The following is a 20,281-nucleotide window of genomic DNA, read 5'->3' as shown; positions in this document are numbered from 1 at the left end:
AGGGAGACTGACTGGACCCCCCCCCTGCACCCACAGAGAGACACTCACTGGACGCCCCCCCTGCACCCACAGAGAGACACTCACTGGACCCCCCTTCCCTGCACCCGCAGAGAGAGACTCACTGGACCCCCCTTGCACCCGCAGAGGGAGACCCACTGGACCCCCCCCCGCCCCTGCAGAGGGAGACCCACTGGACCCCCCCCTGCACCCACAGAGGGAGGCTTATTGGACCCCCCCCCCCCCTGTACCCACGGAGGGAGACTTACTGGACCACCCGGCACGTACGAAAGGAGACTTACTGGACCACCCTGCACCCAACAGAGGAATACTCAGTAGACCCCCTGAACCCACAGAGGGAGGCTCACTGGAAAACCCTACACCCACAGAGGGAGGCTCACTGGACCACCCTGCTTCCACGGAGGGAGACTCGCTGGACCACCCTGCACCCACGGAGGGAGACTCGCTGGACCACCCTGCACCCACGGAGGGAGACTCGCTGGACCACCCTGCACCCACGGAGGGAGACTCGCTGGACCACCCTGCACCCACGGAGGGAGACTAGCTGGACCACCCTGCACCCAAGGAGGAAGACTCACGGGACCACCTTGAACCCAAGGGAGACTCACTGGACCACCTTGCACCCACAGAGGGAGACTTACTGGCACATTCTGCACCCACGGAGGGAGACTCATAAGATCTTCCTTCAGCTACGGAGGGAGACCAACTGAACCATCCTGTACCTACAGAGTGAGTTCAACCCGGCCATATTGCACTCAATGGACATATGTAAATAAGTCATAGGCCTTCTACAGGCCACCGTCCCATGAACCTTACTTACGCATAACTAAATAATTGCTCATTTACATGTACTTTGCATTACTGCAGCATTTGTTCACTTGCTGAGTAGCCCCGTTTTCATCACTGTTATTAGCATGCCCCAAAAAAACTGAAATACTTAAAACTTCCTCAATAATAAAACACATAAAAGGGAAGTGGCACAATAATGTATTTCTCGTTCTGAGAGGCGTCTAACTGCTTGGAATGGATTCGGCTTTGTCTCTCGTAGCCAACGCTGTCACTTATCATCTGGTCCCTTTAAAACCCACAGGGACAGGACAAAATACGTTGTCCGCCTCTTCTAGGCGATGGAGCAGGCCAGGATTTAATATGCAAAGCCCTTTACAGGCATAAAATCACCATCAGCCATTGATTCGGGGGGCCATTGTTCTAAGACCAGTTTAAGCCAGCGGGCTTCTCGAGCCACATTTTCAAGCCGTCTATTACCCCTGAGTCTCATTTGCAAGAAAAAAGGAATTAACTTTTTTTTTTTTCTTTTTGTTTTTTTCGGACACCTTGCTTTTTTTTGGGAATTTAAATTTAAAAAAAAATTCTTCCAATGTTTCTTTTTTTTTTTTTTTAATAAAACTTACCATTGATTTCGTAAGGGAACAAGCTGCCGTCATTGTTCAGCTTCTCAGATGAGCGCTGAAATTAACCAGAGGGAAAGAAATTTCAACACCATACAACAAAGCACATGGTGTGAAAAAATATATATAACATAAATCATAACTGTGAGTAGGAATCGAGAAAAAAAAAAAAATACATTCACTTGTCCAAGAGATACTATGGGGCATCCCAAATATCTGGCATTGGGTTAATATTCTCGTAATATACAAGTTTTACACACTGGGTTATAATATGAAAATATGACCATGCATTTCATTGAAAAAAAATCTGATTAATAAAGCCAGAAGATGTAGAGAAGAAGATGGTGGTCCAGTTCTCCTTCCAAACACGTCTCAATGATCCGATATTTAAATCCACACTTATTTGGCACCAGGTAAAAGCTCATTGCCAGCAATTTCACTATTCAATTTCCATTCTGCCTTATTAATCAGATTTTTCGCAAAGAAAATTAAACAGACACGGTTTGGAAGAGAACCTCTAAAAAAAATAATAGGCCGGAATGTTAGGATAATAGATTTATTTTTTTGGGTGGGGGGAGGGTTCAGAATTTTTTATACAGAAAAAAAACCTGAAAATGAATTAAGAAGGTTATCGGGCACCATGAATAAATCTATAGACAGAACATTTGCCTAGTCTAAGAGGAAGACATTTTTTGTCAATTTTGTTACGGCTTTTGCAAGACCTTAACAACAAAATAGTTAATAAAGCTTTAACATACAGGCAGGTCCCTTAGGTTTGTACTTAAGTTGAGTTTATATACACAAGTCAGAACTGGTGTATTTTATAATTGTAATTCCAGACAAATTTTTTGGATTTGGATTTTCTAAATTTTGTGCTGTAATGGGACCAAGGATTAACAATAAAGCTTCATTACAGACACCTTACAGCTGATCATTGCAGTATGGGACTATAGTAACATCCAGAGAGCTTCACCAGAGCTCACAGGGGGCGGAGTCTGTAACTAGGGGTGGTCTGTAAGTCGGGTGTCCTTAAGTTGGGGACCGCCTGTTGACAAAATTGGTATCAGAAGTTCACTGTATTCATAAAGGATAATCTAGCAACATCTCTATGGATCTATTAAGGGGTGTGTGCCCTTTTGTACCAATGTACACAAGATAAAAGTCATAGCAACGATTTAAGAGCTTACTACAGTTACACATACATGTCTATGGTTACACACTACGAACAATCCACATCTATGGGTGTTACTCAAATCCCTCTCCACTCTTTCTTTTCTTACAAAAATTATAAAAAAAGGAGAGGAAAAACATATGACTACACAGACTAGATTGTAGTCTGTAACCATGGATACAACAATGTAAGTTCGCTTAACTGGTCTTTGTTAATAAACGTTACAAAATCGGTAAGTTTGAGGCATGCAGAAGCCACGTATTGATCCAATGGGCCCACACAGAATCTAGCGACTCTCCACCAGTAGGAATTTTTATTTCCTGGCCACTTTTAGCACTGAGTCAGCATAAATAAGGAAGGACGTACGTATTCAGACCGGTTTAGCCTCCTTAGAAACCTAAGGCTTCTGTAAATATTAAAGCAACGCCCGGCTCTAAATTTGCCCTTTGAGAGGCCGGCACAATGGGCTTAACCAGCGCAGCACCACAGATGACACAATCTTGATTAATACACTAACAAGTGTTTGATATGTTGACGAATGAGAAACCGCTCCACATGGACTCTACGCTAAACACTTGATTAACAAACTTCCTTTCTTAGATGCCTTCTGGTTTCTGATTTATTCTTTGCTCCGCCAAAAAAGATACCATTGTTCAGACACTTCCTTTGCAATGATAGGAGTTATTTTCTTCTCGGGCCATGGAACGCAAACATCCTTAAATACACTCTTTCAGCACTTAAAGACTAGAAGGTCCCAAGAGTGTTCATACGTGGCTCCAAACATTGTTAGGTCCAGAGGGGTGTGAAATTCCTCCAGTTATAATTATATAGCCCCTCCCTCAACTGCGCCTCAAGACAGCTGCCTACTGTGCCTACCCCTTGTCTCGGGCTTGATTGGCACTAAAATTTTTGAAACCGATCTGAACTCATGGACTTCACCAACATGATCTTCTAAGATGTCTTTATATTTTACATTAGGTGATCCATGTTTAATGGACCTGCCCTTTAAGCTGTCATCATTAACAGATATTAGACTTCAGCCTGTGCCCACAACTTGGTTGGTTGGATCAAAACTCAAGGGAAAGAGGATTTACAACACCGTTTTAAAGACGGTGCCCACAACTTGGATGGTTTGATAAACTGGCTTCCTCGAACTCAACATAGAATCCCTAACCTGAAATGATGAGTTCAGTTTAGTGAGCCCGGGTTCCGTATGGGAAATCCTGCAAGCAAATGGTGAGAGTTTCTTAGACCAAAACTTGTGGAAAAAAGGCTTTACAACACCGTTGACTTGTTTTTTGGTGGAAGTGGAATTCTCAGATTAAACAAAAATTTCCATTGTGCGAATAACAGGTCTAAGGTTCTCAAAATGGGTAGCAACAGGTCTGTCAAAGTTTTAAATTAGACAAAAACTTTTTAAAAAATTAAGCCACGTAAGCAAATTTTTGAATTGCAAATTTCCACCAGAAACTACAGCAACGTAAAAGGTTTATGTTGTGATACACAACAATTATGGTATAGGAACAGGCTCGGACTGGCCCACAGGGGAACAGGTGGATCCACCGTTGGGCCCCCAGCCCCTGCATAAGTAGTTCTGGAAAAGTTACCCTCTCTGTAATTTATACATATATTTAGCATAGACCATCTCAACTATACTATGTATTTATAGGATTATATTAATAGATTGTAACACAATAAACAGAGTGGGGCGTGCACAGCTAGAGTATATACTGGTCCGCACACAAATAGGAGACTATATATACTGAGAAGAAAAGAAGTGTGCTACACTGGACCAAAATTCAATTTTTAATACAATCCAATCTTTATTCCAAAATATCAAAAATACACAACAATTTGATAAAACCAAAGTGTCAGAAAGAACACAGGGTGGAGTGGGCCAATGGCTCTACTCCATCCACCACCCCTATCCACAAGTGTATGGACAAAATATAAGAAGTCAAGTGGATGTCAAGGTCACCTGCCAACAAAACATACAAAGTATTTAAACATATGCAATATAACTCTTACAAAAGAGTGCAGGTACCATGTAATGATCCAATGTATAAATAAACCGGGTACAACTGGGCATGGCCAAGCACACAGGTATACCCATACACAAACCTAAGCCACAATGCGCACCATACACTGAACGGGTGGTAGGGGCGGGAGGCTCCCCACGCGTATCGTCGCTGTGAAGCGACTTCCTCTGCGACGATACGCGTGGGGAGCCTCCCGCCCCTACCACCCGTTCAGTGTATGGTGCGCATTGTGGCTTAGGTTTGTGTATGGGTATACCTGTGTGCTTGGCCATGCCCAGTTGTACCCGGTTTATTTATACATAGGATCATTACATGGTACCTGCACTCTTTTGTAAGAGTTATATTGCATATGTCTAAATACTTTGTATGTTTTGTTGGCAGGTGACTCCATGTCAATTGTATTTTCAGCTATATACTAGTGGGATGTTTACATCTTTTGTACTTGTTCATTCTAGCCACTGATAGGCATTGAATTGTATACCTTGACATCTACTTGACTTCTTGTATTTTGTCCATACACTTGTGGATAGGGGTGGTGGATGGAGTAGAGCCATTGGCCCACTCCACCCTGTGTTCTTTCTGACACTTTGGTTTTATCAAATTGTTGTGTATTTTTGATATTTTGGAATAAAGATTGGATTGTATTAAAAATTGAATTTTGGTCCAGTGTAGCACACTTCTTTTCTTCTCAGTATATATATATTAATAGATTGTGTAACAAATAGAAAACTTATAGCTGTGGTGGGCCCAAAGATTTGATTTTACTAGAGGGCCCAAGGTATCCCAGTCCGACACTGTATAGGAATATACAAAAGTTACACCCCAACCCGAGAGCTGTATGGGTCTTCCATATCAAGTCTCTTCCAAGTATGAATAGTCTAATACTATAAATAATACATGTCCGTAAAGGGAATGGGCGGATCTGCTAGAATAGCTTTAAGTTACATAAGGATAACCCTTGTAGAGCATTATATATAAGATATTTGGACACTCAAAGCCCAAGATGGACTAGAGGACGTCTTCTAATTTTTGAGTGTGAGATTTTATGCAGTAACTAAGGAGCTTTCAAAAGTAAAAAATTTTTGCATGAAAAAAAGCAGGTCTAAGACTCTTACCACAAACATCAAAGTAAAAACATAAAAGCAAAAACTTCTGCAGAGTATGCACGATACATATAAGATGGGTGGGCGGCAGCATACTGCTGACACTAGATGCTGGGGGTTGTAGTCATTTAGCTGGAGAGAGTTTCAGGCTGCAGCTGTAGAGATTCACAGCAAACACGATATGGCCGGAGGCAAAAGGTTTTAACTATAGGGCAATCAAGAACATACAAGTTCCTCCCTATATGTTCATAGAGTCTCTACCGCACCCATCATATCACCATCCTGCAGACTCCCGAAGGACAAGGTCACGTCGCCGAGTGCTCTTAACCATTTAATTACCAAAGGGGTCTTGAGTAACATAAGTTTTAAAGGGGAAAAAAAATCAAAAAATGTAAGGGTAGCAAAGAGGCCAAATTATTTTTTACATATTTTTTGCCCTTTATAGATCACATAATAGCCCCTCATAAGATGCTCTATCCAAATAATACTTCCCTATAGAAACCACCTTTGGGTTTTTGATGAGGCGTCTTCTATGTTTTTTTATTACTTTTTGAAAACGGGGGGGGGGGGGGGGTCCAGGTAACAGCCAAATACAACAATTCAAAGATTTTTGTCAGTTACAAAACTTGTAAATTTAAAAATGTTACAGTTACAAAATATCATAAAAAGATTAAATTCTGCATTGAGGTTTTGTGAATTCGACTTTTTTTTTACTAACCGACTTTCTTTCCGAAAACGGGGATCGGGTAACCAACACAGAGGTCAATTCAAAAAATTTGGTCAGTTACAACATGAAACTGCCCTCCACAGTTCACAAAATATTGCCACATAAAGGGATTGTTCAAATAATACTCGAAACATAATACCGATATGTACGGTAGTGACCACATAAAACCTAAACATACAAAAAGTTAACCAATTTTTTTATTACATTGGTTTCTATGGACAACATATGCATAATGTGTCACAGCGTATGCATCAATCCGTCACATCAGTCTTAATGCCCAAAACTGGATCTTAAAATTGTCCATCTTGGTAAAGACACTTTTTGAAGCCAACATATACAGGCAGTCCCCGGGTTACATACAAGATATGGTCTGGAGGTTTGTTCTTAAGTTGAATTTGTATGTAAGTCGAAACTGTATATTTTATAATGGAAGTTTTAGACAATTTTTTTTCTTTTGCCCCAGTGACAATTGGAGTTTCAAAATTTTTGGTGTAATTGGACCACGGATTATCAATAAAGCTTCATTACACACATCTTACAGCTGATTATTGCAGTCTGGGACTATAGTAACATCCAGAGAGCTTCACCAGAGGTCACAGTGGGCAGAGGGGTCCGTCTGTAACTATGGGTTGTCTGTAAGTCGGGTGTCCTTAAGTAGGGGACCGCCTGTATGTCAAAAAAGTAGACGTATGACAGAGAATGTGTCCATTTTTGTCAATTTTAAAAAGTATCAAATTGCAGCATATGATGCAAAAAAAAAAAACGTGATGTGAATCCATCCTCGGCTAAATTTTTGGGGAGGAGCCAAAAAACATAGAAAAAGGACATGCTTCTGTATTAGGCCATTGGCTACTTACTCAAGTTAAATCAAATTTGGGCTAAAATTTGGGAAATATTAAGGATAGTCACTAGTATCTGACAAAAACATGAACTTAACAATCAGAATCCTGATCCTGACATTTGGCAAGACCTTGAAATGTCGCCAAAATCCTTAAACCTGCAAGTCAGACACACAGCGTTCCCATTTATTATACATAACGATGGAGCATGATTACCTAAATAGACGTGAATCATGACATGGACTACGGGGAACGACTCATTTCACTGACGATGACTGAACTTTGAAATCCTATCCACCTAAAAAATTGCAATGACTTGCAAATTAGGTCACTTGAGGATTGTCGGCTCGCCAACAAATCCCTAAACTGATGCAACAATGGGAGGGGCCAATTATTATACTGTAAATTATGCATCATCAAAACCCCGATTCGTGAACGGCACTCAAGAGCCAGGACCCAAGATCTCACGGGTGGTTGTGTTCCTGGTAAAAGCTGCACCCTCGGGCTAGTGAAGTCATGATCACTGGCTCAAAACCAATGGGAAAGAAGTGTTTTTCTCGTGAAGCTGATCGTTAAAGCAAAGCTCCACCTTGGAAAACGAGCAATTTCCATACATAATGTAATAATCAAAGACAATTTAAGGAACTATCCAAATAGCAAAAATAGGCTAAAAGTCCAAAAGGTTCTACCTGAATCTATCATTTAAAGAGAACCTAGCATACAAATTAACCCATACAAAGTAAATAATTCATTAAAAACTATGATTAAAAAGCATTGCCCTGATCCCTAAATGGTTACAAAATCAGTTTGTAAACTTATATGCAAATCACCCGATGTGAGTCCAATGATAGTGATGGGGTCCAGTATATAGTGTTCCCTGCCTTTCCTTCCTGTTCCTGATTGACAGGTCTCAACGCTGTGTGGAGCATTGAGAGAGTGCTCGGTTACATCAATGTGCACTTCATGTCATGTGATTAGGCTGATGTCATCTTATGTTACATTTGAAAAGTCCAGCCCATGTATGTATCTGATCACATGACATCACAGCAGCCTCCATGGAGAATGGGGAGGAGTAGAAGTCCATGGAGGCTGCTGTGATTTCATGTGATCAGATAAACACATGGGGCAGACGTTGCAAATGTTGCAAAATGGGTCAAGGACCTTATATGACATCACCACGGTCAAATAACATGCTGAGAATAGGCATGGGACATGGGGATGAGTAAATGGGAGAAGACAGCACAGAAGGACACGTCCCTTCTGATGCCAGGGAATATAATATAGAGTTGATTTATGGGGATGGAACAATTTTTAGCTAAAAGGGCTCCATGAGAACCTGTTACCAGCTGTATTTGTGAATATGTGCTGACAGGCTCCCTTTAAAATAGCTCCTAAATACAGTAGTATCTTAAAGGGTACTATAAATGTGATAAAAATAGTAACGGCTGCCTCCATTGTTCATAAGGGGTCACTTCATGAAGAAAACACATTTTAAAATGCTGGAAACCTAAACGTAATGGTGTAAGCTTTGGGAGCCTTCAACATAAGTGGAAAGAAACTATTAAATCTCCAAGACACTTCCCGAGTGAGACTGGAGGGGTAGGCTACATGCCCATTGAGCCACTGACTATGTGGGAATTGAAGGCGGTGTGATTTTCGATCATGAATGAAGCTTTGCTCGGGGGGTCCCTGATGTCAAACCACCAGCAGTGATTAGACATCCCTTGAAGACCGAAGAAAAAACTCTTGACGCCAAACGTCCCCTTTTACCGTGTTTCCTCCTTTATAGGCCGTGTTTACCGTAATTGCACAATTTGTTTTAGCTCTATACAAGGCCACAAGCTGCGAACAGCTGATAAGTTTAGATACTTGTACTGCTGTCACTTTCCTTTTTTATCTTTTTATTTTTATTATTCGACATTTTAATGACTATGTTTGCCCTGGGGTCGTTTGATAGGGTTTTCCTTGACAAGCCAAAACACATGGATACTTCTCCGACAATAATGCAACCTCACAAAAATGTCATTACTGGGTGATAGGTCTCGTGTTGGCTATGCCATCTACTTCCCTGAAGGACTCGTAGTCACACAACACTCCAGGGACTTCCTACCAATTATTCACAACCCCTTCTAATTAGGTGTAATGGAGGAAACTCCCAGGAGGAACTTGCCCGAGTAACTAGAGAGGTTTTCACGTGTTCACCTACGTATCAGGGTCACAGGTTACGGGAACAGTGATGTCACCATTCCTTTGACCACTAAGACTACAGATGTCAAGTGACCTCTGGGCAAAAGTGTTGAAAAATCCAAAAACAGGAAGAACAGACCAAACATTTTATTTTTTTATCTGGACTTTGTCTCCATGGTTCTTGCTGGTGAACCTATAAAACCCCATTGATTCCATTGTTCCATCAGGACAACTTTAATGTGCCGGATTAGGGATTATTGATGCTGTAGAAGGACGCCCTCTGCTCGAGACCCTTGTTGCACCACTACATGAGTAAGAAGTCTACGAATTAGTCGTAAGCCAATTAAGAACTCAGGGGCACAACGCTCAACTGGTCCCCAACCACCAGGACTTGTAACAAGTTTTCAAATCATCCGCTAGCCACAGGATAGGGGATAACAAGATGATCAGTGAGTGTCCGGCAGCCGAGACCCCCACGATCTAATGGGTGGAGCCACTTGTCAAGTGTGCGTCCTACAGCTCCATTCAACTGTATGAGTGTGTCAAAAATTATGGACAACGCTCTTATATCTCTGGCACTCACGTTTACCGTCTATGTGAGGGAGGATAGTCCTTTGTTGTTTTCAAACATTATCACTACTATCATGCCATTGGATAAAGAGGCAAAGCAGCATTAGTGGGGGTCCCATCAGATGGACTCCCACTGATCCGCTTGTCATCCCCTATTCTGTGGGAAAAAAAAAGGATACCGTATATACTCGAGTATAAGCCGAGGCCCCTAATTTTACCACAAAACCTGGGAAAACCTATTGACTCGAGTATAAGAGTGTGGGAAATGCATTGGTCACAGTCTCCCCAGTATATAGCCTGCCAGACCCTGCCCCATAGTATATAGCCAGCACCTGACCCCCAGTATATAGCCTGCCAGCCCATATCCCCCAGTATGTAGCCATCCCCCTGCCCCAGTATATAGCCAGCAGCAGGGGAAGCCAGAAAGGTGAGTTTTGATATATTTTTACTCGAGTATAAGCAGAGTTTGAGTTTTCAGCACATTTTTTTATGCTGAAAAACTAGGCTTATACTCGAGTATATATGGTAAGTTACATTAAGTTATGAAAAATGTCACTAATTAAATGGTATGTACCAAGTACAACCCTTTAAGAAGCAAAGTTTTTCAAAAACGTTTCCGACTTTAGTAGCCTACTGCAGAAAACCACCAAAAACCATCCTGAACTCAAAACTTCCTGTCTATTGAAATGTAGAGCAACTATAGTAAAATAGGGTTGCCAGGCAACCTAAAAAAAAAAATTGGCTAAAAATGGAACAGCTTTAAATATGACCGGCGTGGACTTGAAAAACTAATCCGGTTATGTTAGAAGTCACCTGAGAGTAAAATTAAAAAAATTTCAACACTCACATTGAGTAATTCCTCTACATGAAGATCCCCAATTAAAACCCAACGTACCAGATTAATATTATACGTTTTGCATGACAGGTCGTCCAAGCTTTGGTTTTGCAGCTTCTCTGTGATTAGTGTCACCATGGTAGGCCCCACTTCCCCGGTTCTCAAGCCGATGAGCATTGATCCTCTTGACTTAATACTGTTCAGACATTTCAGGTGTTAGAACACAGACTTAGATGTTTCTTGTAGGACGTTGCTTAGTTGATCTCAGCGTTGCCAGTCATGGTCTTCATCTGTAAACAACAACGAGAATCGGGTTAGCATCATCTGGTTCAGCGTATGCTCATCAGACTTCTCTAATTTACTCGTTACATTACAGAGAACATTATGTCACAAGCAAAAAATTATAGGGCGATGGAGACATTTACAGCTCTGTGGTCTCTGCAGCAATCATATAATATGTGACATGTGTCAAGTTTCACTCTGCTGCGGAAGCCGAACATTGAAACACCCACACCCTGCTGCAGAAGAAGACCTCACACTGAACATGGTTCCGTTTGCAGATTATATAGGGTTATTTATATACTTTTATGCTTTGTATGGCTTTAGAATTTAGAACTTATATTAAAGTTTCGAGTGTAGCTCCACCTCCAGATTAAACTGATCCCGAGGAGAATGACCACCAAGGAGAGTGACCTCACGAGCTGAAGTCCAACCATTCAAGAACTCAGCTTGGTGGAGACAACTCTGACCACATCTCCCCTAAAGCTAAGAAATCCACAGGTTAGATTTTTACAGAGAATATGGATGGGTTTTACTTACATCCCATCCAATATGTTACAACTGTATATTGCCATGGGTGAGCCACCACCGAATTTGTGTTTCCCCAGGCTGAAGTTAACTAAACATCATGGGAGGGGGATCCTTTCAAATGCCACCCATAAGAGACAACTACATCAACGTAAAGTATGGATCCCATTATTATACATGGCCCAGAGATCGGGGATAACCAAGATGGTAAGAGGTTGGCTTCCTGAGACAACCCTTTTAAGGAACTCCTATAACATGGCAGCTTTCTTCCAAAAACAGCGCCAAATCTGACCATGGCTTGTGCCGATGCTGCAACTGAGCTGCATAGAGATGAATGGAGCGGAGTTACAATAGCGGCACAAAGTAGCCATGTTTTTCCAACTCTAAGTAAGCCTAGCCATGTCATTAAAGCCTTGATGGTAGCTTTTCGGCATTCTGGGTTCAGCTGTATGGTACCACATTATGGAAATATCTAAAAAAAAAAAAAATCTAACTACTACCATCAAAGAACATCGAGGATTCGAGCATTACTTCCTCCGACCCTGATACAACCCATTTCTCCATGCAATGAAACATCCCGAGGTGCCACCTCTTCATTACTGCAATCGTCCCATGCGAAATCCCATATTAGTGGGAAATCTAAAATTCAGAAAGCGCTACACAAAGTGTTTCCAGTTCCCTGATGTGGTCTGAGACTTCTGAATGACTACATGAAATGTGGGGAAAAGTACACTCTCTCGACACGCCAGCTCTAGTGAATGCCTGGCCGGCGTCCACACAACCCACTCATTCTCACTGCTCAGGAGCGTAAGAGGCAAACGGATTATGCTAAAGTTTTCCACTCTCACACAACCTCGTTATTCCCCTATAAAAATCTGGAAAAGCACGTAAATAAAATATAAAAATTCTGTTCTCATTTCCACATTTTTAATTTTTTTCTGCCAAGATTGGCACCTGTCCATAATTTACAGCTATATTTACAGCTTTTCTAAAAAAAAAAAAAAAAAAAAAAAAAAGAGGTTTTTGTAACTTTTTTGTCAATTTTTGTTGGTGTGCATAATCACATATCTCGATTTATGTGTGAGTACTCGTTTGTTGTAAATTTTGGCAACACATGTTTTTGTTAATTTTTGGATACAGAACATAGCAACAACCTTATCTAGATTGCACCGTATATATAAGGTAGAGATGAGCGAATCCGAACTTACCATTCAGGTTTGGGGTTCAGGTGCATCCCGCGTGACCGGGACATATGGTCCGATTGGCGGCTGAACAGCCAATCCAGCAAATTGGTGGCCCTAGACAACCAACTATGGTTGGGATTGGCCAGGGGTCTTCTATGGGCAATCATTGCCATGGCTAGTTGGCCAGGGGTGTCAATTTGCCAGTTTGGCTGTTCGGTCACCAATCCAGCAATATGTCCTCGACACATGGCATCCACCTTAACCCAAATAGAAAGTTTGGGTCCGCTCATCTCTAATTACAGGCAAACCGCAGGTTACAACAAGAAAGGCTCCAGGAGGAGGTTTGTTCTTAAGTTGAATTTGTATGCAAGTCGGAAGCAAACAAAAAAAAATTTATGTCACTGTGGTAAATGAAAATTTTGGGTGCTCCAGGAAACAATGATTATATATAGTCCTTCAATGTAGACAACTTACAGTTAATCATTGCATCCTGTAAACTACCAGCATCCACAGAACATCAACTGAGGTCACAGTGGTCCCTCACTAGGGGTCATCTGTAAGTCGAGTGTCCTTAAGTAGGGGGTCGCCCATATAAAAGTAATTTACATTTACCGCATTACAATCCCTTGGGTGATGAAACCATATGCAAACAAAGTTCGATATTACACAATCCCTGAATGGCTGGAATATTTGTAGAAGAAAAACATTTTCTTTTCAGGGTAATTCATATTTTTTTAAGACTTCAATAAGAATTTGTATTGACGTTCTTCTGTATGTACAATGGTTCAGATTCCTATAGGTATACTGCAACATTCATGCATGCAAGCAAACATGCTTAAAACCACAAAAAAGACTAATGTGAACCGGCCCACCTACGCACAACGGTAGACTATTTTTTTAGGTGTGGGTGGGGTACAACCGTCAGTCACAATGGTTGAAGAAAACTGTACTGAACACACAAAGGTCAGCAGGGAGAAATATGATGAGTGTTCCATTTCTTCGTAGAACATTCTAACGTGGCCCTCTTTTCATAATTTTTGTTTTTTTACTAATATAAACCTATGAAATTCTGTTTAGGGTCCTACCACCCAACTACAAGTGGCCCAAAGACAGTGGAGGAGCTGGTTCCTCAAGAAATGTTTTTGTAATCCTGGACAATTCCTTTAACACTACAACAGGTTTTTTTTTCCCCCCAGGAGGGTTCCTTTAAAGGCTAACCGAGGCCACTCGAGGGTATCAAGGTCAAGTGCCTCAGGACACGCCAGCTGATCTAGCTTCTGAAAGACATGTCATCAATGAACGAGGAAGTCTGGCCCGAGCAGATTGCCTCTTCTAAAAATAATGAACACATCAGGGAGGAAGCACGGCCGAGTGAATTCAACCATTAACAATTTTTTATTTTGTAAAAAAAAATTTTTTTACATGTCACCAAAAAATAGGCATTGTTTAAGTAATACTTAATAATTTTTATTAATTTTTTTTTTTTTTTAATAGTTGAGGTTTTTAGAAATATTTGTAAAAATTGTAACCTAGTTATAAATGTTTAAAAAAAGATTTACAGATTTTTAAAAATACTTTATGTATACAAAAATTGTAGGTCACACCTGTTACTCATCGGCAATGTCAGCAGATTGCTTTTACGTATGAGTAAGAACAGAACTGAAAGCTGCCCTGCCCTATAGTACTACCCTCAAAGTTCAACTCCTTGTAGCAGAGGGATGCCGGGCCAGGAGGGATATTACACCCTGTAGTAAAGATTACTGACATGTTTTACCTTTGACGGGAGCGGTTACCTGTCCAGACATTTGCCTGACAGGGTAAACACATCAAACAGATGGAATATTGTACACAGCAGATTACCGAGGGGGGGGGGGGGTGTAAAGGGTTAGGAAATAAATTCTAGAAGTTGACTCCTGATAGATTGTCAATGCTTAAAGTGTATTTTTACAACCACTATTCCTGTCCAGGTTTGTGACTTGAGCCTTCCCATAGAAGTCTATGGAAACGTGAAAAATAGGAATGTTACACAGATCCGCATTCGGTCCGTATTTGCATATCAGTTGTTAGGTAAAGAAATTACGTGTTGAGACTAGGGATGAGCGGCAAAGTTCGGGCATGGCACTAGAAATCGGGGTCCGACTCAACCACCTCACCAGTATCACCCGAGACTAGTGTTGGTAAATTGATCTGGCATGTGCCATTGACATCATGGGGAGCACCAACCCTCACCGAAATGGCGCAGCGTATAGGTCCGTGTGGCGTAAAGGCTGTCGGAGACTTGTCTGTATTTGAACAGTTAACATCCACAATCGGTGGCAGCACCGTTTTCGGGTGTTACTGGGGGCATGGTTTTGGTCCAGGTCCAGCTTAGTGGGTCCACTCATCCTTAGTTGAAACCCATAAAGAGGTTGAGACAGGATTGGGATGTCACATGCTAGACTCACCTTTTTTTCCCCCCCAAAAAATGGATGCCACGCAAACGTTTTTTGCCTAAATACGACTAAGCAACAGATTACACAGTGATGACATCAGAACTGCAAAAATAGACCAGAGATTCTTTGTCTGTGGCCCAAAAACAGAACATAAATAAGTGGGTAATCAATTTGCGCAAAAAATTACAGTCAACCTACCCATGCTAAATATGAACCCATCGTTCCCGCCTACCTATACTATCAGGGGGTCTAAGTTACTTGGTGGGAATAAAAATGCCCGCCATGACAGTACCTTTGGATATGGTTATCGAGGTGAACCATACTTCCAAAAGGCAAATGCTTGGCTGTCAGAGAACAAAAAGGCCGCTTTTTAAGGGTATTAAGTCTCCCAAATTTTTAAAATGTAATAATTCATTAGCGCCTTCGAAACCAAAAGCCCCTATGGTATCATATAGGCCCAATAGAGAATAACTAATGATACTGCCTTCCAGATAAAGGCGCTGACGGCCTGAGCTTATGAGCAGTGTAAACACTGACTACAGCTGTCTATAATTTTATACTTATGGAAAAATGCCCCCACAGGTATTTTCAAACACGCCAAGTATGTATTGACTGCATGTCATCCCCCCTGAGGAGGATTCTCTCACCATTACTCTTCATGACAGGAAACCTGTTTACTATTTTACTAATAAGAAAAATAGAAAAATCTAAATTTTTGTAACTAGGAGCAATCGAAACTAAGACCGGGCAATGTAAGCGACACGTCTAATATACCGGTAGTCTCGAGTTGTCAGCAAATAACATATTTAGTATATAACCGTGTAGTTGGACCAAGTATCCGCAGAGTTGATGAACCCCAAAGACAATTGCTTACAGTGGTCTGGAAATTTGTGGTGTTAGAAAACACAAAAAGGGGCACTTGGTGTAAACATGAGGCCTAAATAGTGTAGATCAATGTATAATAAACTTGCCAAAATTTGATGAGACAAGTGGGAGTCCGAACGTCTTGGGTGCTGGACACACCCCTTTTTACAAAACCACATCCCTGAAAAAGCTTTAAGACACACCCCTTTGGCAAGGTAGGCCCTGTCATCCCAGTCAAGCCCCTTATACGACAAAGACCAAAATATAAAACTTATATAAACAATCTAAGAACCCAGCAGAAACCTCAGGAGATTCTTCCACTCTCTCTGGACTTGGGAAGTCTCCACTTTTTTTTTTTGGAGACTCCCATAGGTTCATAGTGCAATATATAATAGTATAGTATAGTCAAGGTAAAATGATACAAAAAAATAAAAAAACTTAAAGACTGTGTTGAATATAATAGACTACTGTACTGGTGTGTAGTATATGGCCGAGCAGTAAAATGTATTACTAAGTAGTGGAGTATGGAACGCTGTAGTACAATTAAGTAATTAATAGTGTAATATAGTGTTTTATAGTGTAATAGCTGTGTGATATTGGTGTGCTCCACCCATTCGTGATAACATGTGCAGCTCGACAGTAAAAGGTCATAAAATTCAACACAGGCTTCCCGCATATCCAACATTGGGCTTGGCCGGTCACCTCTTCCAAATGAGTTGTCGAGCCTCACGCACAGCCACAAGGTCAAGTTTACAATGGCGGTATTACTTATTTTAAGACGTTGACGTGTCAACAGACGCAGCAATATCCTAAAAATGGTGACATAAGTGACACGAGGCACAAAGTACCTCATACCTCCAGAAGGTGCTAGCTCCTGGCACAGCTAAGTCGGCAAATGAAAAAAGCCAAGTGTTCCCGCCAAGACGACGAACAAACAAGTTTTTGACAGGAAAAATGTCCTCTGGTGTAATATACCCATTGGACCACTTCAGATAGACGTCACCTGTAATCTCCTCCAAATGTCACATCCTAATTTGTCCCTAAAAGGTCAAAACTAAAAAAAATAAGGAACGGATCTGGCTCGATTTTTTGGTTTTTCCTCCACTTCCTGCCTGGAATGGACATCGAATTAAAAGCTTGTTTCGCTCCCTTGTGTTATTGGAACATATTCCGGCTATTTCCACTACTACTCAATGGAATATTTCAGCGGAGACTTGACACGTCGCTCTCAGCTTTGCAAGTCCGAACCGTGAAGTCACTCATGGGAAGATGAAGGCTTCTCGAGTAAATATCTCACCTGGGCTTGCACACAAAAGGTGGAAAGTATGCTCCACGCTCACTAAAAGCCTCCGAGCCTCATACTTTTTTTTTAGAATACTATTAAATATCTACATAAATAATAGGCCGGGGGGCAAAAATGCAAAAATTATTCAATTGTAGCACAAATACAAAAAAAGTCTACAACTCTTTTATTTGATGCTGGGTTTCCATTTCACAACATTTTGAAGTTCTAAGTTTGCTTTCAATGAATGGGAACAATCTATACCCTTGGCCAACTAGGGATGGTCAACATAGTTGAGGGCTTGGTATGGTATATCAGTTTCTGGGATTAATATTATAGTTCTGTTGACCTGGCACCCAGTTCTCCCACGACCAGCTCCATCGAGGCAGTCACAACATTTTTGTGAGCATCATTTCCGCTCACTTGGCCATGGAGGTCTAGTCAATTGGTTGCATATATCTAATAAATGAATGGCCCTGAGCTGCAATACCAAACACAGCCACTATACAATGTACAGCACTTTGCATAGTGCAAATCAAAGAGACTGAAGAGCTTGTTCGAACACTACTGATCAGTGGAGGTGTTGGACCCAAGCAATCGATATTGACCAGTTTAGCCCCCCAAAAACTTTTAACAAATCTTTTATGAGCTTAAATAGGTTACACCTATGCATTGATGAGGGCCCAATCATATGACTGAATTGCTGAGCATTGGTTGATATGTATAAATCACTAGGAGGATATGGCCAGAGCACGGCACACAAACACAAAGGAATGTGCTCTGAGGGAAAGTATAAGGGATCTCAGTACACAAGGGGAATTCCAAATTACACAGGAAAGCAAGGACCTCTGACAGACACACAAGCATTGGCACATTAACCGTAGTCAAATATTTGAAGTAGTCATCGTATTTTTATAGAGAGATTACAGAACCTCCGGTTTGGGGTGGTCGTCCAAGATTGACCCTTAGTGGTCATAGCCATGCAATGGTCCCTGTTGAACTACCAGGCCTACTGGATGTCTGAGCTTTACTACAGAGCTTTAAGAAACTAGCACACTCGCATGATATGAACATGTCTGGACCTGTTGTGGCCAATGTTCTTAATATTAATACTTGGTCTTTTCCAAAAAATCCTTCATGAGGTCAACACAACCTTGCCAGGAGAAGACAATGGCATGGCAAAGAATTCAATTGTGGGGTGTAGACCCAAATGACCACAACTGTGAACTAACTCAACCAGCACATTGAAAGAACAAGAACAGACTGATCGCCCACCCATCTTACAACCATCTAAAACATCTCTGGACCTGCTGTGGCCAAGGTCTACTACATTATCCATGCTTGGTCTTCCTTCAGTAGGCCACCACAAACCTGCCAGGAGAAGACTCGTGTATTTGGAACAAAACAAACTTATTCAACAACTAGGCCAAATTACACTGAACAAATAATATTTTCAAAGTTTCAAAAAGAACCTGACAACCTTTGTAGCCCCAAAATCAAAAACTTACCATGACTATCCAACCAGAAAACAAAAATTTGCCTTTGTCAGTCAGGAACATACTTGGTGCTCTCCAGACTGGTCTAGGTGCCTCCATTGACTTTATTCAACATCAGGTCTCTTCTAACATGTCCAATAACTTCTCCAGCTTTACGTCAGACACTTACCTCCATTGTCTGTGACTTACAGAAAGTCTGTATCAAGTAGCTTCCCTAAAGAAGTCAGTGACCATCTTAGAAGAGATCTAATGGTTGAGGTAAACTAAGGAATAGATACATCCAGAGAAGAAGGGTGGACAAAATATACTTGACTATTCATGTGTAGGTATATTTGACTCTATTGGTGGAGGATCAAAAATGAGACATCGCAATACAGGAGGTCCATAAGTAATCTGCATGAAAACCACTAAAGGCTTAGGCATCCAGAAGGGTTTTCTAGAGCCAACGAAAACTAGTCCTGCAAATATGACGACCACCCACCACTGTACCAAGAATAATTTACCACAGAAAAACACTTTCCGAAATATCCCATCTGTGGTGCACAGATGGAAGACTATACAAAAGTCAAAGGTGAACAAAAAAAATTCTGACTAAAAACCAGATTACCAAAACATCCAAGCGGTCCTGATTAAGGGCATTCTCAAGTGTGTGTATTTTTTAACTACTATTACGTCAGCAAATCCTTCGCGAACACGAGTTTAAGGACCGGAACTAATAGAATCATAGGGATTCTTAAGGTGATATCTACGATGTGGTCAGTGCTTTCCAATAGGCCCGTGGGCGAACCGAGATCTGGGCAATTTGGCTGAAAAACTTAGAACAGACATCAAGAATAAAACCTAAAAAAAAGAATTCTACGCTCAACATTCCAAAAAGAATTTTCCAAACGTGTGTCAATTCATATTGAAATTTTGGCCCAATTGTTAAGAAATGGGACTATAAAAATACTAGAAATTGAAACACAACCAATTTTTATATACGTACATACAGTCGTAAAAAGAACCGATTTACGTAGTCTACCAAAATCCTGCGGTAGAAAGGCGTTTTTGTAGGGGAATTGGGGGCGAATACCTAATGCCTTTTTTACAAGGTGCTACATAGGGCTCGCTGCCACGCTCGTAAAATCACGTTTTAAACAGAAAGCGTATTGGGGAAGGGAAACATTTTACACAAATGAAACCAAAAATTTGCATAACCAAATAAAAAAGAAAAGATTCCATTTAGGTTTTTAAAAAAAATGTAATTTTGGAAAATATTTTTGCCACTTTTTAATCAAAGCCTCACAGAGTCATTTACTCTTACGAGGAAAGGCAGAAG

General features: G+C 41.1%; 1 protein-coding gene across 2 annotated transcripts in view; it reads right to left on the bottom strand.

Moving 5' to 3' along the window:
* The window catches only part of FAM53A (family with sequence similarity 53 member A), a 52,913-nt gene that overhangs the window by 25,587 nt on the left and 7,045 nt on the right, over positions 1-20,281 (bottom strand). For both annotated transcript variants that reach the window (XM_072126227.1, XM_072126228.1), the window contains exons 2-3: positions 10,959-11,188; positions 1,431-1,485 (exon numbers count right to left, since the gene is read on the bottom strand). In XM_072126227.1, coding sequence (XP_071982328.1) covers positions 1,431-1,485; positions 10,959-11,075 — 172 coding nt within the window. In that variant the 5' untranslated portion in view covers positions 11,076-11,188. The remainder of the gene's footprint in view (positions 1-1,430; positions 1,486-10,958; positions 11,189-20,281) is intronic.

The sequence above is a fragment of the Engystomops pustulosus genome, chromosome 1, assembly GCF_040894005.1.
Source record: "Engystomops pustulosus chromosome 1, aEngPut4.maternal, whole genome shotgun sequence".
In the NCBI taxonomy this organism is placed as follows: Eukaryota; Metazoa; Chordata; class Amphibia; order Anura; family Leptodactylidae; genus Engystomops; species Engystomops pustulosus.
The sequence above is the reverse complement of the archived record's forward strand: the minus strand, read 5'-3'. Positions and strand labels throughout refer to the sequence as shown.